The following is a 27,617-nucleotide window of genomic DNA, read 5'->3' on the forward strand; positions in this document are numbered from 1 at the left end:
TCAACTACTGTTCTATACATGAATATATAGGTAACTGTCAACTACTGTTCTGTACATGAATATATAGGTAACTGTCAACTACTGTTCTGTACATGAATATATAGGGAACTGTCAACTACTGTTCTATACATGAATATATAGGGAACTGTCAACTACTGTTCTATACATGAATATATAGGGAACTGTCAACTACTGTTCCATACATGAATATATAGGGAACTGTTAACTCTTGTTACATACATGGAAAAAGTCACATTCCTGTACATGTACATAAGATTCCTTAGTTGCTGCTACTACATGAGTGGTTGTTTTCTGGTCCCTGTAGGAGCAGATGGAATCGTATCTTTGTCCTGTCTCTATTTGTGGAGCACTTGTTGCTGGGCGTCGAGAAAGTGGACAAGAGGCTGAAACCTTTCGTTTTGGCATCCGTACGACGGATGTGTAACGTGAGATTCATCTTATCCTCCTCTCTGTTATAATTAATCTAATGTAAAGAAATTGCATAACATAAAAAAATATATATATATATTTTTAACTCTTTTTTTAATTAATCAAGGTACTGGAGAGGGATGCAGACGTTAAAATGAAGCAGGCGTTTGAGGAAGTGCTCAATATACTTAAGGCCTGCAGAGAAGAAGCAGTTGAAAACAGATGGTGGGGAAACTCATGTTTATATTTAAATCGTTAAGGTTATGTTTCACCTTGTCAAATACTGTTTGATTTACCACTGACAATTCTAAATGTAATTACCATAACGCCAATTATCACTCTAATATCCATGCAAACCACTGTGTGCTAGCGTCAGAGAAGCTTGAAAGTCAATGATTAATCAACCAGTCAGATGACTTCCTGTACGTCCTGTGTGTACTGTACAAGGTAGATTTAGACAGAAGTCTACGGGAGAGTGGAATGTTCTTAGTACATCTTAGTAGTCGCGTGTTGAATCAATTCAATTGATTTTCAAGATTCTCTGTCGCTATTGGCAACACAGATATATATTGATAATGGGTGAGGGGCTATTGGTGACATCAGTAAGGTCATTCAGAAGTGAAGTACCAATTCAAAACATGTTAAATGTCACTCTTCACACATGTACTTTCGGTTTATCCTGAAGTGAAATGGAAATTTGGACAACCCTGTCTTTTCATTGTTTTATTGTGCAGGAATGCCAAGCGGTTCAAGAAGAAGTGCAGTGCTTTCTTCATTGACCTGGTCTCTACGGTGTGCTTCAAGGACAACTCTCCGCCCTGTACGGCCATCATCCTCCACCTGTTGTCCTTCCTCACAGTGGAGGCTCAATCTAGTCCTATCATCAGAGGTACCCTCCTTCCAGCTGACGGATTGTCCCAGGCAAAAACAAGCCCCCTAAATTCTATGTGTTTTCGGATCTGAAAGAATGGGATAAGTATAAACAATATGGCAAAAGTTCCACAAATTCCATCAGATCTTCAAACCCAGAAGGCCAATGGGGCTTTGTTTTTGGACGGGCCATTGTGTCCCTTCAGTGTTTGCAAATCTGATGTTTGTGTGTATTTTTGTTTCCCTCTTGGCCAGGACATCGACAGATTCAGAGGCGCTCTCGCTTTGATCAGTCTGTGGACAACATCCAGTGGTTCATTGGATCGGTTTGGTTGTTATTCATCAAACTGCTTCACCTGCTCTTCCACCTGCTGAACTTACTCATGGTGGAGGCTCAGTCTGCCCTCAGTATCAGAGGTACCCTCCTGCTGTCTGACAGCTTGTATCAGCATGATATAGAAATGTGACTTTGTATTTCTTACAACTGTTTTCTTTACCAGGACCTTTTCGCAGACCAACCAAAACAATCTCTCCCTTTGGTGTTGATGTGGACAAAAGTCCAGTGGTTTGGTCAGTAGTGCTGAAACTCCTGCTCAAGTACAGGTGAGGTGCTGGTTGTCTACTCTTTATATCATGGGGTTAAAAGTTTATCAAGATATCCGCCAAAAAAAAATGTTTTATTGAATTGTTTTTGTATGTTTTTTCTTGGAAGCTTTGATGATGTCAAAGGCCACCTGCAGCAGCATCTGACACAAGTTGAGAAGAGTGATATCTTGGAGGAATCAAGAAAAACTGAACTTTATTCCTTATACATAAACTGCATGGAGGTATGAACACAATTTCACATTTAACTTTGCAATAGCATTTATCTAATTGTGAATGGGAAGATTATTATGCACTGTTGATTAAAATGTTAGAGCCATTGATTAGGACACATGTTCCCAAACAGTGGATTGTTTGGAACAACTGTTAAAAATCACTGTAAAAGGGGGCTGCACAGCAGTCTAATTTCTATATCAAATCATTCAGGGTAACAATGAAGTTACTTACAATAATTGTTATCAATTCTAATGAGCAAAAAATAAACCACAATATAATTTTGGGGCAAATCATAATTTCTCAATCCAAGCATTTTTCCAGGATGCTTGGGCATAATTGAATTATGGCATAATACACATCAGATAATTATGAATTGCGTTCTGCGATTAGGAAAGTCACTAAAACAAACTACATAAAACATCTGGAGGAGCATTTCAGTGTTAAACGTGACATTTCAGTGTAACGGCTGTTGGAAGGAGAGGACCAAGGTGCAGCGTGGTATGTGTCCATATTTCTTTAATGAACACTGAAATAACAAAAATAATAAAGAGAACGACCGAAACAGTTCTGGCTGGTGCAGACACACAACACAGAAAACAACTACCCACAAACACAGGTGGGAAAAGGCTACCTGAGTATGGTTCTCAATCAGAGACAACGATTGACAGCTGCCTCTGATTGGGAACCATACCAGGCCAAACACACAGAAAAGGACAACATAGAACAAAACATAGAATACCCACCCCAACTCACGCCCCGACCAAACCAAAATAGAGACATAAAAAAGGAACTAAGGTCAGGGCATGACATTCAGGTCATATGCGTTGTTTAAATACGGTAATAAATAAATAATACAATATTTTATATAGCGCTTTTCAATACTTTCAGAATCTCAAAGACATTTTAGAAACCAAACTAATGTAGATATGTGGCAGTTATTGGGCAATGGTATTCCACAGATTCAGATAATGCATATAAACAATATGGCTATTTTCATTTAGTCATATTGGTGAGGTTCCTGCAATGTTAAACACTACTTCCGTATTGGATAGATTTGAGACCAATCAGATCTCTGGAAATGAGAAAGTAGTTTTTACAACCACCAAGTCGATCTCTGTGATTGGTCAGGTTATTTACCAAGACCAGATGACGTCACCTGACCCTCTGATAAAACCAAGAAGGAAATATACATCCTCAGACTGCTACTGTATGTGTTCCTATAGTATACACTGAATGACAAAACATTAAGAACACTTTCCTAACATTGAGTTTCGCCCCTTTTTGCCCTCAGAACAGCCTCAGTTCATCGGGGCATGGGACTCTACAAGGTGTTGAAAGCGTTCCACAGGGATGCTGGCCCATGTTGACTCCAATGCTTCCTACCGTTGTCAAGTTGGCTGGATGTCCATTGGATGGTGGACCATTCTTGATACACACGGGAAACTGTTGAGTGTGAAAAACCCAGCAGTGTTGCAATTCTTGACATTCTCAAACCGGTGCGCCTGGTACCTACTACCATAACCGGTTTAAAGGCACTTACATATTTTGTCTTGCCGATTCACTCTCTGAATGGCACACATACACATTCCATGTCTCAATTGTCTCCAGGCTTAAAAATATTTCTTTACTGTCTCCTCCCCTTCATCTAAACTGATTTGAAGTGGATTTAACAAGTGACATCAGGGATCATAGCTATCACCTGGATTTATATTTATGTATGTATAGTGTATATATATACATAAAGGACACCCTTTCAAACAGTCGTGGAAAAAGTACCCAATTGTCATACTTGAGTAAAAGTAAAGATACCTTAATAGAAAATGACTCAAGTAAAACTGAGTCACCTAGTAAAATACTACTTGAGTAAAAGTCTAAAAGTATTTGGTTTTAAATATACTTAAGTATCAAAAGTATAAATCATTTCAAATTCCTTATATTAAGCAAACGAGACAGCCCAATTTTCTTTTTTACATTTACTAATAGCCAGGGGCACACTTCAACACAATTTACAAAACAAAGCATTTGTGCTCATTGAGTCTGCCAGATCAGAGGCATTAGGGATGACCAGGGATGTTCTCTTGATAAGTGTGTGAATTAGACAATTTCTGTCCTGCTAAGCATTCAAAATCTAACTAGTACTTTTAGGTGTCAGGGGAAATGTAAGGAGTAAAAATAACATTTATTTTCTTTAGGAATGTAGTGAAGTAAAAGTAGTCAGAAATATAAATAGTAAAGTACAGATACCCCAAAAAACAACTTAAGTAGTACTTTAAAGTATTTTTACTTAAGTACTTTACACCACTGCTTTCAAGTTAGTGGATTCGGCTATTTCAGCCACACCCGTTGCTGACATGTGTATAAAATTGAGCACACCGCCATGCAATCTCCATAGACAAACATTGGCTGTAGAATGAATGGCCTTACTGAAGAGCTCAGTGACTTTCAAAGTGGCACTGTCATAGGATGCCACCTTTCCAACAAGTCAGTTCGTCAAATTTTTCCCTGCTAGAGCTGTCCCCGGTCAACTGTAGTGCTGTTATTGTGAAGTGGAAACGTCTAGGAGCAACAATGGCCCTGACCTCAACCCCATGAAACACCTTTGGGATGAATTGAAACGCTGACTGCGAGCATTTCAATTAGCAGGTGTTCCTTGTTAATTTGTGGAATTTCTTTCCTTCTTAATGCATTTGAGCCATTCAGTTGTGTTATGACATGGTAGGGATGGTATACAGAAGATAGGCCTATTTGGTAAAAGTCCATATTATGGGAAAAAAAACTGCTCAAATAAGCAAAGAGAAATGACAGTCCATAATTATTTTAAGACATGGATGTCAGTCAATCCTGAACATTTCAAGAACTTTGAAAGTTTCTTCAAGTGCATTCGCAAAAAGTGAAGTCAAGTAAAATGTTATGTCTCATGTGCCGAATACAACAGGTGACAAGGTAGGGGTGGTATACAGAAGATATATATATGTATCTCTATGTAGGACTCCTAGTCAGTCCCCTCTCTATATACAGTATGTACAGTTAAAGTCGGAAGTTTACATACACTTAGGTTGGAGTCATTAAAACTCGTTTTTCAACCACTCCACAAATGTCTTGTTAACAAACTATAGTTTTGACAAGTCTGTTAGGACATCTACTTTGTGCATGACACAAGTCATTTTTCCAACAATTGTTTACAGACAGATTATTTCACTTTTAATTCACTTTATCACAATTCCAGTGGATCAGAAGTTTACATACACTAAGTTGACTGTGCCTTTAAACAGCTTGGAAAATTCCAGAAAATGATGTCATGGCTTTAGAAGCTTCTGATAAAGTATGTCAATTAGCCTGAGTCAATTGGAGGTGTACCTGTGGATGTATTTCAAGGCCTACCTTCAAACTCAGTGCCTCTTTGCTTGACAACATAGGAAAATCAAAAGAAATCAGCCAAGACCTCGGAAAAAAAATGTAGACCTCCAAGTCTGGTTCATCCTTGGGAGCAATTTCCAAACGCCTGAAGGTACCACGTTCATCTGTACAAACAATAGTACGCAAGTATAAACACCATGGGACCACGCAGCCGTCATACCGCTCAGGAAGGAGACGCGCTCTGTCTCCTAGAGATGAATGTACTTTGGTGTGAAAATCAATCACAGAACAACAGCAAAGGACCTTGTGAAGATGCTGGAGGAAACGGGTATAAAAGTATCTATATACACAGTAAAACGAGTCTTATATCGACATAACCTGAAAGGCCGCTCAGCAAGGAAGAAGCCACTGCTCCAAAATCGCCATTAAAAAGACAGACTACGGTTTGCAACTACACATGGGGACAAAGATTGTACTTTTTGGAGAAATGTCCTCTGATCTGATGAAACAAAAATAGAACTGTTTGGCCATAATGACCATCGTTATGTTTGGAGGAAAAAGGGGGAGGCTTGCAAGCCTAAGAACACCATCCCAACCGTAAAGCACGGGGGTGGCAGCATCATGTTGTGGGGGTGCTTTGCTGCAGGAGAGCCTGGTGCATTTCACAAAATAGATGGCTTCATGAGGAGGGAAAATGATGTGGATATATTGAAGCAACATCTCAAGACATCAGTCAAGAAGTTAAAGCTTGGTCGCAAATGGGTCTCCAAATGGACAATGACCACAAGCATACTTCCAAAGTTGTGGCAAAATGGCTTAAGGACAACAAAGATAAGGTATTGGAGTGGCCATCACAAAGACCTGACCTCAATCCTATAGAAATTTGTGGGCAGATTTGAAAAAGCGTGTGCGAGCAAGGAGGCCTACAAACCTGACTGAGTTACACCACGTCTGTCAGGAGGAATGGGCCAAAATTCACCCAACTTATTGTGGGAAGCTTGTGGAAGGCTACCCAAAACGTGTGACCCAAGTTAAACTATTTGAAGGCAATGCTACCAAATACTAATTGAGTGTATGTACAGTCGTGGCCAAAAGTTTTGAGAATGACACATATCAATTTTCAAAGTCTGCTGCCTCAGTTTGTATGATGGCAATTTGCATATACTCCAGAATGTTATGAAGAGTGATCAGATGAATTGAAATTAATTGCAAAGTCCCTCTTTGCCATGCAAATGAACTGAATCCCCAAAAAACATTTCCACTGCATTTCAGCCCTGTCACAAAAGGACCAGCTGACATCATGTCAGTGATTCTCTCGTTAACACAGGTGTGAGTGTTGACGAGGACAAGGCTGGTGATCACTCTGTCATGCTGATTGAGTTTGATTAACAGACTGGAAGCTTAAAAAGGAGGGTAGTGCTTGGAATCATTGTTCTTCCTCTGTCAACCATGGTTACCTGCAAGGAAACGTGTGCCGTCATCATTGATTTGCACAAAAAGGGCTTCCCAGGCAAGGATATTGCTGCCAGTAAGATTGCACCTAAATCAACCATTTATCGGATCATCAAGAACTTCAAGGAGAGCGGTTCAATTGTTGTGAAGTAGGCTTCGGGGCGCCCAAGAAAGTCCAGCAAGCGCCAGGACTGTCTCCTAAAGTTGATTCAGCTGTGGGATCGGGGCACCACCAGTACAGAGCTTGCTCAGGAATGGCAGCAGGCAGGTGTGAGTGCATCTGCACGCACAGTGAGGCGAAGACTTTTGGAGGATTTCCTGGTGTCAAGATGGGCAGCAAAGAAGCCACTTCTCTCCAGGAAAAACATCAGGGACAGACTGATATTCTGCAAAAGGTACAGGGATTTGACTGCTGTGGACGGGGGTAAAGTCATTTTCTCTGAATCCCCTTTCCGATTGTTTGGAGCATCCGGAAAAAAGCTTGTCCAGAGAAGACAAAGTGAGCGCTACCATCAGTCCTGTGTCATGCCAACAGTAAAGCATCCTGAGACCATTCATGTGTGGGGTTGCTTCTCAGCCAAGGGAGTGGGCTCACTCACAATCAGGAACAGTTTGGTGACGAACAATGCCTTTTCCAGCATGATGGAGCACCTTGCCTTAAGGCAAAAGTGATAACTAAGTGGCTCGTGGAACAAAACATAGATATTTTGGGTCCATGGCCAGGAAACTCCTCAGACCTTAATCCCATTGAGAACTTGTGGTCAATCCTCAAGAGGCAGGTGGCCAAACATAAACCCACAAATTCTGACAAACTCCAAGCATTGATTATGCAAGAATGGGCTGCCATCAGTCAGGATGTGGCCCAGAAGTTAATTGACAGCATGCCAGGGCAGATTTCAGAGGTCTTGAAAAAGAAGGGTCAACACTGCAAATATTGACTCTTTGCATCAACTTCATGTAATTGTCAATAAAAGCCTTTGACGCTTATGAAATATAATTATAATTTGTAATTATACTTCAGTATTCCATAGTAACATCTGACAAAAATATCTAAAGACACTGAAGCAGTGAACTTTGTGGAAATTAATATTTGTGTCATTCTCAAAACTTTTGGCCACGACTGTAAACGTCTGACCCACTGGGAATGTGATGAAAGAAATAAAATCTGAAATAAATAATTCTCTACTATTATTCTGACATTTCACATTCTTAAAATAAAGTGGTGAGCCTAACTGACCTAAGACAGGGAAATTTTACCAGGATTAAATGTCAGGAATTGTGAAAAACTGAGTTTAAATGTATTTGGCTCAGGTGTATGTGTAACAGTTTAACTTTAGTCCGTCCCCTCGTGCGAACCAGGGACCCTCTGCACACATCAACAACAGTCACCCACGAAGCATCGTTACCCATCGCTCCACAAAGGCCGCGGCTCTTGCAGAGCAAGGGGAACCACTACTTCAAGGTCTCAAACCGAGTGACGTAACCGATTGAAACGCTATTAGCGCGCACCACCGCTAACTAGCTAGCCATTTCACATCCGTTACATATGTAAACTTCCGACTTCAACTGTATTTGGCTAAGGTGTTTGTGAACTTCCGACTTCAACTGTAGGTAGTAGAGTAGCCCTTTGATTAGCTGTTCAGGAGTCTTATGGCTTGGGGGTAGAAGCTGTTAATAAGCCTTTTGGTCCTAAACTTGGTGCTCCGGTACCGCTTGCTGTGCGCTAGCAGAGAGAACAGTCCATGACTCGGGTGGCCGGAGTCTTTTACAATTTTGATTCCTTTTGGGGCATTAATAGAAACACGAATGACGAAGTCCCTTTGGATAAAAGTGTCCGTTAACTTGCGTATATTAACTGAAAATACCATACCCGTCATTGCTCAGGTTTTTTAGCTCATCGAGGGTCTTTTAGCGCATGGAGTAACGTCACCCATAGTGGCATGATCTGATTTATTTTACTGATATCATCCCCATTGTTCCTCCAGGACTCCATGCATGAGAAGATGCAGTGTTGCACAACGGTGGAGCAGCAGGAGTGTCTACAGAATGAGAGCGCCTTCCTGAGTGACTTCCTGCGCTCAGGCGCTGCATCTAGACAGATGGCCACTATAGAGTGCTTCCAGCAGGTGGCCAGGATACGCATGTGTCTGGATATGGCTGGGAATCTGTTGGTAGACAAACAGTTGGGTGCCACAGGTATTTAATTCAATTTTTGCCCAAAATGATACATGACCATAGCGATTAATAACAAATACTGTGTATATAGTAGTTTTTTTTTTGTAACCAGTTATTCCAAAAGTTATTTATTGTCTCCAGGTTTAATGTCTACACTTGCTTATTAATGTATATATATTACTGTCTACAGTATCAATTTATTTAAAAAATATATATATATATATTTTACCTTCATTTAACTAGGCAAGTCAGTTTAGAACAAATTATTATTTACAATGACGGCCTAGGAACAGTGGGTTAACTGCCTGTTCAGGGGCAGAACGACAATTTTACCTTGTCAGCTCGGGGATACGATCCAGCAACCTTTCTGTTACTGGCCCAATGCTCTAATCACTAGGCTACCTGCCGCCCAAATCAATGACATGACCAGCATTCTTTCAGTCATTTCTGCTGCCCATGGTACCTTTTTGTCTCAACCTGCATGTTACGAATCCCTTTGGCCCGACAATCTAGGGGGGATGGTAATGGGACCCGTAACATAACTCATGCAAATTATAGTAGTGACGAAGTAAGAGTGAGAACGAAATAACCACGACAACTAAGATCTACCGTCAAACACTCAAGGTTTATTTATAAACACACGGTAATGGGGGGAGCAGGAAAAGGGGCTGGACCCAAGGAAAGAAATAATAAGTATCCACAAACACCCCTAAGCTAGACTAGCCTACTTCACCAACAGCTAACTAACTAACCAAAAATACAGGGGGTGGTACGCCCAGTTCGAACTAGTGTATTTAACAAAGTTTACCTACGGGTAGTGTATGCCCATGGGCGACTTATCGCGGTACCCCCTTTTCCCACCGTCAAACAAACACCATAACAAAACCAATACTCACAGGTGGGGACAAAGTGACATGTAGATGCTAAACCACACAATAGATCTACAGACATATAGCATTGACAGAGAGATTGAGCTCCTGAGAAAACAACTGACCTTGGTTTTAAACCAAGGGAAAGGAACTGTGATTGGGTAAGGGAAAATGAGCAGGTGTCTTCCGATTAGCGACTGATTGATGACTGATTGGGGAATGATGATTGTCACCTGTGAGTAGGGGAGAAGGAGAGAAAAGAAATACACAGGATACACACAGAATACTTGTATCCGTAACACTGCACGAACGTGAAGTTGTTTTATGATCTGTCCCTTGATGAGCCCTTGTCTACGTGTCACTCATAGATAAAGGGGGCACACAGATAAACGTCTAAAATTACTTAAAGTAGAAATTCCTAAGGTTTCCATAGATTTACCAAAATGACCTGGTAATTACCTACTTATTCCTAAAAATCCTTGGGAATATAGGGTTATGCAACCCTATCTAGATTAAGTAAAACATTTGTCTATACTGTAAGAGCATCTGATGCAATCACATGCTCTACCCAATCTGTGTGAAATCTCACATGACAGAAGGTATTAACAATTTAATCATGAGAGGTTGGCTGGTACTTGGTGATCTATGCAAACAGTGAGGATTTACATCGTTGATCTGGTTCATATTGTATTTTCATTCAGGCATTGGGTATCATTGATCTGGTTTATATAGTATTTTCATTCAGGCATTGAGCATCATTGATCTGGTTTATATAGTATTTTCATTCAGGCATTGAGTATCATTGATCTGGTTTATATAGTATTTTCATTCAGGCATTGAGCATCATTGATCTGGTTTATATAGTATTTTCATTCAGGCATTGAGCATCATTGATCTGGTTTATATAGTATTTTCATTCAGGCATTGGGTATCATTGATCTGGTTTATATAGTATTTTCATTCAGGGATTGGGTATCATTGATCTGGTTTATATAGTATTTTCATTCAGGCATTGGGTATCATTGATCTGGTTCATATAGTATTTTCATTCAGGCATTGGGTATCATTGATCTGGTTCATATAGTATTTTCATTCAGGCATTGAGCATCATTGATCTGGTTTATATAGTATTTTCATTCAGGCATTGAGCATCATTGATCTGGTTTATATAGTATTTTCATTCAGGCATTGGGTATCATTGATCTGGTTTATATAGTATTTTCATTCAGGGATTGGGTATCATTGATCTGGTTTATATAGTATTTTCATTCAGGCATTGGGTATCATTGATCTGGTTTATATAGTATTTTCATTCAGGGATTGGGTATCATTGATTTGGTTTATATTGTATTTTCATTTAGGGATTGGGTATCATTGATCTGGTTTATATAGTATTTTCATTCAGGCATTGGGTAAAATGTGCATATATTTTCAAGTAAGTTGCACTTTTTATTTTTTTAAACTTATTATGGTCCAACAGAGAGAGAATTCCTGACCAGCGTGGGAGAACTGTGTCAGCGCAGTGGGAATGACTGGTATCGGGTCTACCTGATCCGTAAGATCTGCAACCAGCACGGAGTGGAGTATGTCCAACACTTCCTGACAGTAGCAGACATGCAGTGGCTGTTCCCACACGAGGTCCTGCAGAAGGTACTGGTTTGTATTCAGGGGCGCCGTACTACTATGGCTGACCCTGTAAGAGAACACACGTCACCTCACCTCTCCGGTGTATGTGACAATATAAAACAAGTTCACGTATAAGAAGATAAACTTCTACGTGCTTCTACATCTGCATTGCTTGCTGTTTGGGGTTTTAGGCTGGGTTTCTGTACAGCACTTTGTGATATCAGCTGATGTAAGAAGGGCTTTATAAATACATTTGATTTGATTTGATAAACCTTGTATGTAGCACTCTATTCATTTGATTATATAACACATTGTTCATGTGTAATTAACTGATTGCATTTCCAGAAAGCTTTTCCAGGTTTTCTGTGCTTTAAATAAAGGTTAAATACAATATATAAATACAATTTTAAAATGGTGGAGGGGAACTCATCTCATCCACATTCATTTCACTGTCTTTCAGAATCAAGATGGCAGCCAGATTGACCAGTATCTTGTGTGTGGAGAGGACTACAAGACTATCCGAGATGTGGTCGGCAAAGCAATACTGGAGGGCAAAATTAAGGAAATAGATCGTGCTTGTAAGGTATTGAAAGGCTCATAAGAGATAGCAAATTGAAGTCAGTGATTTTACGTGTCTGAATAATTTTTCTATTCTTTTTACAAAGCATAAGCATTATTTATTTGGTCCGGTATGTGTGTAGGGTTCTTCGTGTCCAAAAAATAAGAGGACAATGTACCTGCTTTTGGCTCTGTTCAGAGAAGTCACCTGTCTCTATAGAGCAGCCAATCCCAACCTTCGTCCTAACTCGGAGGTAAGAAGAGCCCATGGAGATAATACTGTAGCAAAGTTCATCTCATATACGGCTTGTCTCTACATACAGCATCTTTGTTTAACGTTCCGGTTTATTTCCTAGTTTTGTCAAGCACTGGTGGATTTCATCCAGGCCTCAACGGTTCTTGCAAGCCAAAATGTGAAGGAATTCGCCCTGGACCTGGTAGCCAACCGGCTGGGTCCCCTGACTGTCCAGAATGGGGCCTCTGGTGCCCAGTGGGTGGTGGTGGAGCTGGCCATCCACTTGTCTGCAGTGCTGCTCTGTGGGAACCAGGGCCTACTGGGACCCCTCCAGCAGCTGGCGCTTTTCCCTGCTAACATGCAGGTGTGCCCCCCCCCGTCTGCACCCTACAGTCAGCAGTGAACCTATTGTTCTTCAGCATAAATCACTCAATTAAATATATGTATTACTTTTAATAACAGAGAGCCTTCATACCCACCATGCCGGAGGATATGCTTGCAGTTGTACGCCAAGCCATTACAGGGATGACGTGGTACAGTAAGTATTGTTTCAGTCAATTAAAAAAATACTTTAAAAAGTAACTTCTATAACTAGAATGCAAAAAGTTATAATGGGTAAATGCCTGTTACAAAATTCAAAAGTCCCAGAGAAACAGAGTAACAAAATGACTATTTTGTTATTCATTAAACCTTTTATGCATTCTAGTTTTTTGTGTGTTTTTTTGTTCCATGAACCCATGAAGAACCCCCCCCCCCCCCTTTATTTTTCCTTGCTAAAAATGATCCGTCATTGTGCTCACTTCTACACCCCACAGATTGTCCGAATGGTCACCCTTGCGCCATTGGTGAGGTATGTAGAATTGTGTTGATTCTGGGTTAAGAAGTGTGGCCTGTCATGACTCTAGTTACATTTCCTTCAATCATGTCCCACCTGCTCTCCTCTCTAACCCCCACCTCAGTGTGGCAAGCCCATGGAGACGAGCCGTTGTGTGGACTGTGGAGCTGAGATCGGAGGGCGCAGCCACAATCCTGTCACGGGCTTCACTACTGCTCGGATCCGGTAAGTGGGCAATTCTATACGAGATTGGCCCATAGATATTTATGATTTTTTTTTTTTTTGAAATGAAATGAAATCCATAGAAAGGTCCTTTGGAGGAAGGATGATTTTGAAATCTGTATCCAAAATGATTGTTGAAAATGAATTAATTATATATTTTTCCTGGTGATGGCTTGGAATTTGAAAGGTCTAAACTGTCCTATTAAATGTGTCAGCTGTCTTGATATCCTAGCAAGAAACCTTGTTGATACAGAAACACAGCTCCAAGCTCCAAGAAACACATCTGCTCCAAAAGGACTCACTTAGAATAGAGAACCGTTTGTACACACTGGTTGATTTTTCATCAGCCCCAAACAAAACTAAAGGTGTTACACAAATTACATAAGTATATACAAATGAGCAAAACATATTTATACACAAATAATACATTATTTGATGAAATTGAAAGAAAAAAAATGTAACACTCAAATCTCAGGATATAAAATAATGTGATTTTTTTTTCTTAAATTAATAATGTCAAAAATATATATAATAATAACTCATGATCTACAGCTGTCCTTTAAGTGGACCACAACACATGAAATACTTAGGATGCTTAGTAAGTGACAACAAACAACAAATATTTAAAGATAACTTTATCCCATTACTGAACAACATGAAAGCAGATCCAATGAAATGGATCAATCTTCCCATAGATCTTAGTTAGAATAAACCTATTCAGAATGGCATGGCTCCCAAAGTTTTTATATTTGTAGGTAATACCAATTACCCCACCGAAGACATTCTTTAAAGTATACTTGGTCATGACAAACTTTATATGGGCAAATTAATATGAATAGGATATATTTTACACCTAAGTCAGAGGGTGATTTTAACCTTCCAGACTTAAATGCACTAAAGAGGAACAATGGGTACATATTCAAGATGTGCATGCTCATCCCCAGAATCTTTTTACGTGTCTATTATCAAAAGATAAAGCTAACAACATGAATAACTTCATAGTTAAGAACACTATAACAATATAGAACACTATAACATTATATAACACTATAACAACATAGAACACTAAAACAATATAGAACACTATAACAATATAGAACACTATAACAATATAGAACACTACAACAATATAGAACACTACAACAATATAGAACACTATAACAATATAGAACACTATAACAATATAGAACACTATAACAATATAGAACACTACAACAATATAGAACACTACAACAATATAGAACACTACAACAATATAGAACACTACAACAATATAGAACACTACAACAATATAGAACACTATAACAATATAGGACACTACAACAATATAGAACACTACAACAATATAGAACACTACAACAATATGGAACACTATAACAATATAGAACACTACAACAATATAGAACACTATAACAATATAGAACAATATAACAATATAGAACACTACAACAATATAGAACACTACAACAATATAGAACACTACAACAATATGGAACACTATAACAATATAGAACACTACAACAATATGGAACACTATAACAATATAGAACACTACAACAATATAGAACACTACAACAATATAGAACACTACAACAATATAGAACACTACAACAATATAGAACACTACAACAATATAGAACACTATAACAATATAGAACACTATAACAATATAGAACACTACAACAATATAGAACACTACAACAATATAGAACACTACAACAATATAGAACACTACAACAATATAGAACACTATAACAATATAGAACACTATAACAATATAGAACACTATAACAATATGGAACACTATAACAATATGGAACAATATAACAATATGGAACAATATAACAATATGGAACACTATAACAATATGGAACACTATAACAATATGGAACACTATAACAATATGGAACACTATAACAATATGGAACACTATAAAACAATATAACAATATAGAACACTATAACACTATAAAACAATATAACAATATAGAACACTATAACACTATAAAACAATATAACAATATAGAACACTATAACAATATAGAACACTACAACAATATGGAAGAAAATGAAAATGTATTCTACAAGAACCAATATCACTCGCTAAAAACAACAGTATGAAACAATCCTTGGATAGCTTTTCATGATTTTGTATTTAAATTGAACCTCTATTTAACTAGGCAAGTAAGTTAAGAACAAATTCTTATTTACAATGATGGCCTACCCCCGGCCAAACCCGGACGACGCTGAGCCAATTGTGCGCCACCCTATGGGACTCCCAATCACGGCCGGATGTGATACAGCCTGGATTCGAACCAGGATGTCTGTAGTGACGCCACAAGCACTGAGATGCAGTGCCTTAGACTTCTGTTCCACTTGAGCAGCCTAAAACACACTTGCTTCACACTTGCTTCAAGTCCACATGGAAAACTTAAGGTATAGCAACTGTAAATGACTTGGTAAGAGGAAATAAATGTCTTTCCAATAAATAATTCAAAAGCAATTTTAGACTGACCAATGTAGATATTTTCAAATACATGCAACTTACAAGTTTCATATCAAGACATTTCGATTTGAAATCTTTTGGACATCAGAGAAATCTTGAGGGAACCCTATTTGAGTCAAAAAATATATTTTCATATGATCGGTAAAATATAGAAAATCTTGCAGAGAGCCTATCCAACTGACTATCTCTTTAGAAAAAAATATAAACTACTGGAACCAAAACTTAAAAACAACTGATATTGGTACAAGATGGAGGGAATGTTGGAACATAACTAATGAAATTACAGTTATCGAAGATGTACGCTTTATCAAATCAAATTTTATTGGTCACATACACACGGTTAGCAGATGTTATTGCGAGTGTAGCGAAATGCTTGTGCAAAGTTTCCTAAGAACTAGAAGCGAGGCAGCCCTCTCTGTCGGCGCCATCTAATCCAGTATAAACTAATGTATAGAATTTATTACACGAGACAAAATTCACAAATTCAAAAGCACAACGACAGAGTCATGTCTTAAGTGTAAAACCAGCAATGACTCAATAATCCATGCCTTCTGGGAATGTTATAAAGTCCGGGAGTTGTGGGCGGAGTTGGAAAGTTGTCTCTCAGAAGTATTACAATGTACTATTCATCTGTATGTCTGCATATTTCAAGACCTGGCATATGAGGGAGTCAGTGAGATACCAATGAGTTGGACGATTCTTTTCTCATCAATCATCTTGAAAAAAGGGTACACTTAAAAACTGGAAATCAATCGGTCCTCCATCGTTAACACAATGGAAAGGCCAAATGCTTTATTATCTAATTGTTGAAAGTGAGTGGGTGATGGAGAGAAACAAAATGGTGCAGTTTGAGGCCATGTGGCGGAGAGTGATGTGGGCGCTGGAGATGGGAGTGTGAGCAGGTGGGTTTGGGCAGGGGTGATGTTATGGATGTTGGGTGTGCATATCTGTATGTGTATGTTTTGTATTGTGTATATATAGTTTTTTTCTCAAGGTGAAGGACCAAGAATGCACAATCACTTTCATTACATGTATCCATAATGGAAAGAAAATTGCCTTTATTAATGTGTACGCTCCAAATTCAAATGATCATACGTTTTTTGATTTTCTGAACAGCATATACTGCATGTTGGAATTAACGGAATTAAATCTTGTTATTGAGACAGACATTAATGCCATTTTAAACATGATGAATCTAATGAGACCTACTACAATCCACACGCAACCAAGGCTCTCCAGCCATATAGTCTCTGATTACAACCTCATTGATTCCTGACGAGTATATAATCCTAAAGAAAAAGAGTACACTTTCTACTCAAACAGGCAATCATTCTCACGAATCGATTTCATACTATTATCTACACCAAATTTGACATGCAGTGCCTTCGTTAAGTATTCAGACCCCTTGACTTTTCCACATTTTGTTACGTTACAGCCTTATTCTAAAATTGAATAAATAACAAGAAATCCTCAGCAATCTACACACAATACCCCATAGTGATGAAGCACCTTATTTACATAAGTATTCAGACCCTTTGCTATGAGACTCAAAATGGAGCTCAGGTACTTCCTGTTTCATTTGATCATCCTTGAGATGTTTCTACAACTTGATTGGAGTCCACCTGTAGTAAATTCAATTGATTGGACATGATTTGGAAAGACACATACTGTACATAAGCTCCCACAGTTGACAGTGCATGTCAGAGCAAAAACCAAGCCATGAGGTTGAAGGAATTGTCCGTAGAGCTCCGAGAGGATTGTGTCGAGGCACAGATCTGGGGAATGGTACCAAAACATTTCTGCAGCATTGAAGGCCCCAAGAAAAGAGTGGCCTCCATCATTCTTAAATGGAAGAAGTTTGGAACCACCAACACTCTTCCTAGAGCTGGCCGCCCGGCCAAACTGAGCAATCGGGGGAGAAGGGCCTCGGTCAGGAAGGTGACCAAGAACCCGATGGTCCCTCTGACAGAGCTCCAGAGTTCCTCTGTGGAGATGGGAGAACCTTCCAGAAGGACAACCATCTCTGCAGCACTCCACCAATCAGGCCTTTATGGTAGAGTGGCCAGACGGAAGCCACTCCTCAGTAAAAGGCACATGACCACCCGCTTGGAGTTTGCCAAAAGTCGCCTAAAGACTCTCAGACCATGAGAAACAAGATTCTCTGGTATGATGAAACTAAGATTGAACTCTTTGGCCTGAATGCCAAGCGTCATGTCTGGAGGAAAGCTTCACCACCTACAGTGAAGCATGGTGGTGGCAGCATCATGCTGTGGGGATGTTTTTCAGCAGCAGGGACTGGGTGACTAGTCAGGATCGAGGGAAAGATGAACGGAGCAAAGTACAGAGATCCTTAATGAAAACCTGCTCCAGCGTGCTCAGGACCTCAGACTGGGGCGAAGGTTCACCTTTCAACAGGACAACGACCCTAAGCACACAGCCAAGACAAAGCAGAAGTGCCTTTATTAATGTATCCTTGAGTGACCCAGCCAGAGCCTGGACTTGAACCCGATCGAACATCTCTGGAGAGATCTGAAAATAGCTGTACAGCAACACTCCCAATTTAATTAATTTTAGAATAAGGCTGTAATGTAACAAAATGTGGAAAAAGTCCAGGTGTCTGAATACTTTCCAAATGCACTGTATCTACCTCTATCACTCCAGTATTCTGGCACATTTTAAATATGGTATTAGAACTGACCCTGTATAACTTCTTACTTTCTCGTGTTCTTATTTTAGTTTTTTGTGTTGTTTCTTGTTTTGTTCAACCTTATGTTAGTTTTAGTGCTACATTGATATTCATTACTGCATTGTTGGTTTTTGAGCTTGCAAGTTAGGCATTTCACTGTACTTGAGCAAGTGACATTAACAACTTGAAACTTAAGCCCCTCTTTTCTATATTTACAATTTAAGTCAGCTATGCTGGCCTAGGGTTTCCCAAGGCACTCAAAACTACCCAACCATCTAAATAGGGATTTATAAATAAATTACCTGCGCTCCCAAAAGGACTGATCTGTACAATATATAAACAACTTTTGGAAAGCTCATATTCTGAGCTAGCCATTAAAAAGTATGGTCTACAGATCTAATTTAATGTGAACAATCCTTTAACTGGAACAGAATATGAAAAATATGACCATGGCATCCCATAATCCAAACCATCAATTTATACTGTACACTGTACATTTTTTCACAGACTGTATTTAACACCAAGGAAACGTTTTACTATTAAATTGGCCCCAATTCCCAACTGTTCACTGTGTCCCCTAAAATCAGGTAGGCACATTCCTTCATATGATGTTGGAGTATCCTGCAGTTAAATGCTTCTGGAGCAAAGTTACAGAATTAATTTTGAAGTGCATGAATTGAAATATTCAATGTTTTGCATCTATTATGTTACTTAACAATGATAGCCCCTTGAATCTCTCAATCGATCAAAAAAACAAGGCTTTCGGGAAGGATTGCGGGCAGGTGGATGGGGACTGACAGAGGGAATGGATTGGGGTTATCTTTGTATGCATTTCATTTATTGTTTTTATTTTATTTATTTTTTTGTACTTGTAACCACCCTTCTGAGAATGACTAAAGAGTTGGTCACAAACATGTTTTTTAAATTAAAGTTAGAAAATGTGTAATATTTATGCACATGCTACAAAGCCAGTCTTAGTCTCATTTTAAAACTTACTTTGTGCTATGAATTATGAGTAGTATTTAGATTGAGAATACCATGTATTTACGTTCATTTATGGATAATAAAAAATTGGCTATTTTTTACTTTTGAAGATATGCTGAATTTTATTCATAGAAATTGACATTATAGGGCAGGCTAATCACCATCATAACCAATCACAGTCCTCCTTTTAGGATTTAGCAAGTCACCAGCAGAGGGAGTTCCCTTTTTGAATCTAATTTCCCATTCACAATGTTGGTGGTTCTCACAGCACACTATAAAGTTTCAAATTACACTTTTAAATGACATTCAAAAATAAGTTTGGATACAGATTTCAAAGGTGTGCCGAACATCCTTCCCCTAAAGGACCTTTCATTTCAGGGAAACCCAAAACATCATAAATATCTATGTGATTTCCCAAGTGAGGCTTTTAATGAGTCACAGTACTGAAGAATGAAAACATTTTTTTCTTGTCTTTTCATAAGGGGTGACAGTACTGAGACTGGCCACGTCCTGGGAGACCCTGGGCGGAGGGACCACCCAGACATGCAGGACACAAAGAACATGTCCTCTGTTCCTTTCAACCTGGTCCGGCTTCTCACCCACATAGCCATGCTACTAGGAGCCAGAAGTAACCCACAGGTACAACACAGCAAATCATACCAGAGGGACCTATGGATTTGTGTGATTTAAAGGGACAGTTCCCTCATATGTTTCCTTGAAAGCAGTCTATGGACAAGGAGAGACAGCAGATACTTTTTTCTCTCTCATTTCTGTCCATAGACTTCAATGAAGAAATTATCCCTGGCTTTAAGTTGATAGCCAGCAGATTTGTTTAGCTGTGACGTGACATTTTGCTTCTTACAGTACACTTACCTTAGTGGCAGGGGCCTGTTCAGAAACCCCTAGCTCTTTCCCGTAGTCCCGACCCTATTCAGTGGATAAGGAGCTAGTCCCGACCCTATTCAGTGGATAAGGAGCTAGTCCCTACCCTATTCAGTGGATAAGGAGCTAGTCCCTACCCTATTCAGTGGATAAGGAGCTAGTCCCTACCCTATTCAGTGGATAAGGAGCAAGGAGAAAGAGCTAGACCCTACCCTATTCAGTGGATAAGGAGCTAGACCCTACCCTATTCAGTGGATAAGGAGCTAGTCCCTACCCTATTCAGTGGATAAGGAGCTAGTCCCTACCCTATTCAGTGGATAAGGAGCTAGTCCCTACCCTATTCAGTGGATAAGGAGCTAGGAGAAGGAGTTGGTTCCTAGTGTCTTATCTCTGTCTTTCTTTGTCTTTGATAGGCCATTGCTGCTATCATCAAGCCCCAAGTCCCTGACCCCCCCAGTTTGTTCCTCATGGGTCACCTGCTGAAAGACATGGAACACGTGACTAGGTTTATAGGGAAGGGGAGAGATGACACAGTCAATGCCATCCACCTGATGATCAGTAGCCTACTGAAGCCTCAGCGTCGTGGTAAGGCCCAGTACAAATACATAAGAGACGTAACGGTTTTAAGGACTTTTAGAACTAAGTTTGTTTGATCTGAAAGGTCTAGTTTTAGAACGTCTCAAGTCGTAGGCTGCAGTTTCCGATATTCAACATGTCAAATCTTTAGCTAAAGTCTTGCGACGAGACAAATCGATTTAGCCCATCAGAGAATAGTGCGCTAAGGTTCTGTGTTCAGCCAAGCAGAGAGCTAGCCAAGCAGAGAGCTAGCCAAGCAGAGAGCTAGCCAAGCAGAGAGCTAGCCAAGCAGAGAGCTAGCCAAGCAGAGAGCTAGCCAAGCAGAGGGCTAGCTAGCTATTTTGCTGCACATAGCTAGTTTAGCTTGCTGATATTTATCTGACAAGTCACAAAGTATACCCTGTTTCTGAGAGCTCTATTCTGTTTCTGAGAGCTCTATTCATGTCATCTGACCATAGTACCGCCTGGATATTGATAGATGGCATTGGAACTAGTGCTGTGGTCAGATGACATGAAAATAGAGCTCTTTGGCCACTCACACCAGTGTTGAAAAACGGAAGCATTTGCAGAAAAGTGCCTCATACCTACTGTAAAATATGGTGGTAGATATTTGATGTTATGGGGCTATTTTGCTTCCACTGGTCCTGGGGCCCTTGTTAAGGTCAACGTCATCATGAACTTTACCACGTAAAAATGTATATGTTTTTATTGTCCTTTACACCGGATAGGTGCAGGTGAAATGTGTTGTTTTACAAGGTCAGACATAGTAGCACAGTGCCCCAGGAGCAAATTAGTGTTAAGCTCCTTGATCAAGGGCACATTTTTCACCTTTCGGTTACTGGCCCAACGCTCGAACCGCTAGGCTACCTGCTGCCCTGCCATGACATTTTAGCCAAATCAACAAATCAACATTTTGCAATGACCATCTCCAGTCTCTGGGACTTGAGCCCCGTTGAAAACCTGTGGTTTGAATTAAAGAGGGTAGTCCGAAAGTGCAGACGAAAGGATATGAAGGATCTGGAGAGATTCTGTATGGAGGAACGGTCTAAAATCCCTTCCAATGTGTTCTACAATTTCATACCGTTTTAGAAAAATGCTCAGTATCAGGGGGTGGGTGCTGGAGTATTGAAAACAGGGGTACCACTTACCCTCATCTTTTTTAGATTTTATTTTATTACTTGTTTTCTTTTTAAATAAGCTTTTTCTTTGAGCAATTGTATTAGTATAAAATATACTTTTCCCCGCAAAAAAGAATGTGTATAATATAGCTCAGTATTTGTAGTATTTATTTTCTACAATCTTTTCTTGCTGATATTTATTAAGGGACGGGATATTAGGTGAAGATGTGTCCGTTGGTTCTGTTCTTGTTGTCAGTTTAACTGGAATCAGATTATGTACAGTTTAAACTTCTCTCCTCAGGTTGTGCTGATAATCATCTCTCTACCAAAGAGGCCAGAAATGACTGGGAGATTACAGTCGGTAATGAAATAATCTCCCCTCAGCTGAAGGTAAAAAAAAAACATGATACCAGAAAAAAACACAGTTTTTACTGCCTTTTAATGATCTGACCATGTAGGACAGATGTGTTTTTTAATGAATCTAATTCCCAGTTCTAATTCCAGGATTGGATAGGTATAAGCGATAATGATTGTAGCGCTACCTTGTTTTCCATATTGATTTTAAGGTTGACAGAATTACCTAGAAGTCATAAGGTTGACAGAATTACCTAGAAGTCAGGGTTGGGCTCGAATTCAGTGTTTTGTAATTGACTCCCATTCAACTCATGAGTTGGTATTCAAATTTAAATTCGGCCACACCCCCACATGATGTAGAATTAGAATTTGAGAAAATATTTTCTGCGGTTGCTGAAGTTCATCACTGACATCCTGGAACTGCAGAGAAATCTGGTGAAGACGTGTCGGAACGTGACTGATCTGTCCCACAGCACCAATTCCTAATATTGAGTTGCACCCCCCCCCCTTTTGCCCCTCAATTTGTTGGGGCATGGGACTCTACAAGGTGTTGAAAGCGTTCCACAGGGATGCTGGCCCATGTTGACTCCAATGCTTCCCACAGTTGTGTCAAGATGGCTAGATGTCCTTTGGGTGGTAGACCATTCTTAATACACACGGGAAACTGTTGAGTGTGAAATACCCAGCAGCATTGCAGTTCTTGACACAAACCGGTGCTCCTGGCACCTACTACCATACCCCCGTTCAAAAGGCACTTCAATCTTTTGTCTTGCCCATTCACTCTCTGAATGGCACACATACACAATCCATGTCTCAAATTGTCTCAAGGCTTAAAAATCCTTCTTTAACCTGTCTCCTCCACTTCATCTACACTGATTGAAGTGGATTTAACAAGTGACATCAATAAGGGATCATCACCTGGATTCACCTGGTCAGTCTGTCATGGAAAGAGCAGATGTTCTTAATGTTTTGTATAATCAGTTTATAGATCTCATTTGTTTGGCTTCTTTTTGAAGGCCTAAGGGTCCTGTTAAGGGTTAAACTAATGCACTCTGGGAAATGTATTTTCCCCATATTGAACTAAATTTAAGTGGTTAATGAAATATAATAACTTAGAATATTTGCATACAGGTTTTGTTTGTCCTGAAAATCAATTGTTTCAACAATATTTTATATGCGTGTATAAACGACCTGTTGGTGTTTTATGTATATTTGTATACACCTAATATAAAATAGAACAGGCATTTGAATTTCACTGAATTCAATTAATTTTCCTTTAATTCAAATTCAAATTGCAATTCTATATCCTGTTTACTACTTCAATAAAAATTCAATACAATAATTACATTTTAATTCATGAAGCATTCTCAATTCAATTCTGAATTGAGCCCAACCCTGCTAGAAGTACCTAGGAGACAGGTGTCAATTTGGAATTGAGCCCAACCCTGCTAGAAGTACCTAGGAGACAGATGTCAATTCTGAATTGAGCCCAACCCTGCTAGAAGTACCTAGGAAGACAGGTGTCAATTTGGAATTGAGCCCAACCCTGCTAGAAGTACCTAGGAGACAGATGTCAATTCTGAATTGAGCCCAACCCTGCTAGAAGTACCTAGGAAGACAGGTGTCAATTTGGAGTTGTAGTTTAATTACCCCACGCTGGCTGTCTCCTCCTATCACGTCTCCAGGACCTGGACCGGCGGCTGCAAGAGGTGAACGCCTTCATCAGGGATGACTCAAGGTTGTCCTCCAACCCTATCATGAGGGTGTTGTCTCCGGAGCCACGCCTGTTCCTGACCTCGCTGCCCCACAACTCCCAGATCCACAGCCCAGCGGTGTGGAACTGCAGGGAGAGGGTGTCCCTGCTCAGCCTCACCCGCATTGTGGAGCAGAATGACGGAGAAAACACCCTGCCAGTGCTCTGGAGGTTCCTGCACAAGGTAAGAGGTTTATTTCACCTTTATTTAACTAGGCAAGTCAGTTAAAAACAAATTCATATTTACAATGACGGCCTACCCCGGACAAATCCTCCTCTAACCCGGACGACACTGGGCCAATTGTGCGCCGCCCTATGGGACTCCCGATCAGGGCCGGGTTGTGTTACAGCCCGGATCGAACCCGGGTCTGTAGTGACGCCTCTAGCACTGCGATGCAGTGCCTTAGACTGCTTCATCACTCGGGAGGCCCGGCTATGTTATGTCATTGAGAGAAAATGAACAATGAAATAAGGAAAAGCTTGCTCAGTGATGATAGATAAAAAGCCTGCTGCGTTTAAATGTAAACAGGCCTCATTTGTATTATTGGGCTCTGACTTTCTTTTCAATCGTAACCTTAGCTGCTCAGCATGTATAGACCTACGGTTTACCAGTCAGTAGTTCTATGCCTTGTGATTGGTTGCAGTCTGTCAGCAGATACTTTACTGAACCCTGTGATTGGTTGCATGCTGTCAGCAGATATTTTACTGAACCCTGTGATTGGTTGCATGCTGTCAGCAGATATTTTACTGAACCCTGTGATTGGATGCAGTCTGTCAGCAGATATTTTACTGAACCCTGTGATTGGTTGCATGCTGTCAGCAGATATTTTACTGAACCCTGTGATTGGTTGCTTGCTGTCAGCAGATACTTTACTGAACCCTGTGATTGGTTGCATGCTGTCAGCAGATATTTTACTGAACCCTGTGATTGGTTGCATGCTGTCAGCAGATATTTTACTGAACCCTGTGATTGGTTGCATGCTGTCAGCAGATATTTTACTGAACCCTGTGATTGGTTGCATGCTGTCAGCAGATATTTTACTGAACCCTGTGATTGGTTGCATGCTGTCAGCAGATATTTTACTGAACCCTGTGATTGGTTGCTTGCTGTCAGCAGATATTTTACTGAACCCTGTGATTGGTTGCAGTCTGTCAGCAGATACTATACTGAACCCTGTGATTGGTTGCCTGCTGTCAGCAGATACTTTACTGAACCCTGTGATTGGTTGCCTGTTGTCAGCAGATACTTTACTGAACCCTGTGATTGGTTGCAGGAGGCAGAGCTGCGGTTGCTGAAGTTCATCACTGACATCCTGGAACTACAGAGAAATCTGGTGAAGACGTGTCGGAACGTGACTGATCTGTCCCACGGCACCATTGCCAAATTCCTCCAGAGACAGGAATCAGGTACTATTAACACAGGTGTCAAACTCATTCCATGGAGGACCGAGTGTCTGCCCGGCTTCCACTTCTCGCTTGTACTTGATTGATCAATGAAGGTCACTGATGAGTTAGGAACTCCCCTCACCTGGTTGTCTGGCTCTTAATTGGACAACCTCACCTGGTTGTCTGGGTCTTAATTGGACAACCTCACCTGGTTGTCTGGCTCTTAATTGGACAACCTCACCTGGTTGTCTGGCTCTTAATTGGACAACCTCACCTGGTTGTCTGGCTCTTAATTGGACAACCTCACCTGGTTCTCTGGCTCTTAATTGGACAATCTCACCTGGTTGTCTGGCTCTTAATTGGACAACCTCACCTGGTTGTCTGGCTCTTAATTGGACAATCTCACCTGGTTGTCTGGCTCTTAATTGGACAACCTCACCTGGTTGTCTGGCTCTTAATTGGACAACCTCACCTGGTTGTCTGGGTCTTAATTGGACAACCTCACCTGGTTGTCTGGGTCTTAATTGGACAACCTCACCTGGTTGTCTGGGTCTTAATTGGACAACCTCACCTGGTTCTCTGGCTCTTAATTGGAAGGAAATAACAGACTGCCCTCCAGGACTGTGCTGTATCTTCTGATTGATGCAGTATTTCCCAGTCCTAGTCCTTGGGACCCAAAGGGGTGCACCTATTTGGTTTGGCCCTGACACAACCTGATTCAACTTATCAAAGGCTTGATGAGTTGAGGAGTTTAATGAGTTGTGTTAGTGCTAGGACTAAACCAAAACCACTAGGCTCCAAAGGACCAGGACTGGGAAACACGGAATTAATGGCACTGAGACAAATCTTAACTTTAGATGTTAGCGAATTACACCTCTTCGTTTGCAAATATTCTATGTACATTACTGCAAAATCTACGTGAAAGTTTAAGTAAGCCAGGCTTATCAACTATACTGTAAGCATTCCGTAAAACGTGTCATAAAAGAATTGGAGGAGATTTAAGGCTGCATTCAATCCGTATCGCGGAAGATCTGCGCTACAGTTTGAAGGTCCTATGCAAGTGTACAGTGAATGAAGTCTCCGCGACCACTGGAACCTTGCCTTTAATTGTTAATCACGCTACTAGAGCAGATCTTCAGCACCACGGATTGAATAGAGGCCAAAGTTTGTAACTGGTTATGTCTTTGTCCATCTATCCACAGTTCCACTGAGAGCCTGGCATGAGAAACGGATCAACATCTTCCTGACAACATGGAATCAGCTTCGGGGCTCGCTGGCAACCAATGGTAATAGCACAGATAAAGTATCATATACCATTTGGGGTCTAATAAGCACAGATACAGTATCATATACCATTTGGGGTCTAATAAGCACAGATACAGTATCATATACCATTTGGGGTCAAATAAGCACAGATACAGTATCATATACCATTTGGGGTCTAATAAGCACAGATACAGTATCATATACCATTTGGGGTCTAATAAGCACAGATACAGTATCATATACCATTTGGGGTCAAATAAGCACAGATACAGTATCATATACCATTTGGGGTCTAATAAGCACAGATACAGTATCATATACCATTTGGGGTCTAATAAGCACAGATACAGTATCATATACCATTTGGGGTCTAATAAGCACAGATACAGTATCATATACCATTTGGGGTCTAATAAGCACAGATACAGTATCATATACCATTTGGGGTCAAATAAGCACAGATACAGTATCATATACCATTTGGGGTCAAATAAGCACAGATACAGTATCATATACCATTTGGGGTCAAATAAGCACAGATACAGTATCATATACCATTTGGGGTCAAATAAGCACAGATACAGTATCATAAACCATTTGGGGTCTAATAAGCACAGATACAGTATCATATACCATTTGGGGTCTAATAAGCACAGATAT

At 40.1% G+C, this 27,617-nt stretch overlaps 1 protein-coding gene across 1 annotated transcript in view; it reads left to right on the forward strand.

The window, feature by feature from the left end:
* Window positions 1–27,617, forward strand: part of LOC120026149 (E3 ubiquitin-protein ligase rnf213-alpha-like) — a 102,222-nt gene that overhangs the window by 53,873 nt on the left and 20,732 nt on the right. Inside the window, exons 37-55 of the mRNA XM_038970969.1 lie at window positions 326–446; window positions 557–654; window positions 1,164–1,318; window positions 1,800–1,902; window positions 2,012–2,126; window positions 8,913–9,123; window positions 11,452–11,621; window positions 12,058–12,180; window positions 12,299–12,409; window positions 12,512–12,756; window positions 12,855–12,928; window positions 13,206–13,240; window positions 13,350–13,450; window positions 20,105–20,261; window positions 20,918–21,089; window positions 22,500–22,588; window positions 24,238–24,489; window positions 25,580–25,712; window positions 26,894–26,977. Of these exons, the coding sequence (XP_038826897.1) occupies window positions 326–446; window positions 557–654; window positions 1,164–1,318; window positions 1,800–1,902; window positions 2,012–2,126; window positions 8,913–9,123; window positions 11,452–11,621; window positions 12,058–12,180; window positions 12,299–12,409; window positions 12,512–12,756; window positions 12,855–12,928; window positions 13,206–13,240; window positions 13,350–13,450; window positions 20,105–20,261; window positions 20,918–21,089; window positions 22,500–22,588; window positions 24,238–24,489; window positions 25,580–25,712; window positions 26,894–26,977 (2,549 nt within the window). The remainder of the gene's footprint in view (window positions 1–325; window positions 447–556; window positions 655–1,163; window positions 1,319–1,799; window positions 1,903–2,011; window positions 2,127–8,912; window positions 9,124–11,451; window positions 11,622–12,057; window positions 12,181–12,298; window positions 12,410–12,511; window positions 12,757–12,854; window positions 12,929–13,205; window positions 13,241–13,349; window positions 13,451–20,104; window positions 20,262–20,917; window positions 21,090–22,499; window positions 22,589–24,237; window positions 24,490–25,579; window positions 25,713–26,893; window positions 26,978–27,617) is intronic.

This window comes from Salvelinus namaycush, chromosome 31, assembly GCF_016432855.1.
Source record: "Salvelinus namaycush isolate Seneca chromosome 31, SaNama_1.0, whole genome shotgun sequence".
In the NCBI taxonomy this organism is placed as follows: domain Eukaryota; kingdom Metazoa; phylum Chordata; class Actinopteri; order Salmoniformes; family Salmonidae; genus Salvelinus; species Salvelinus namaycush.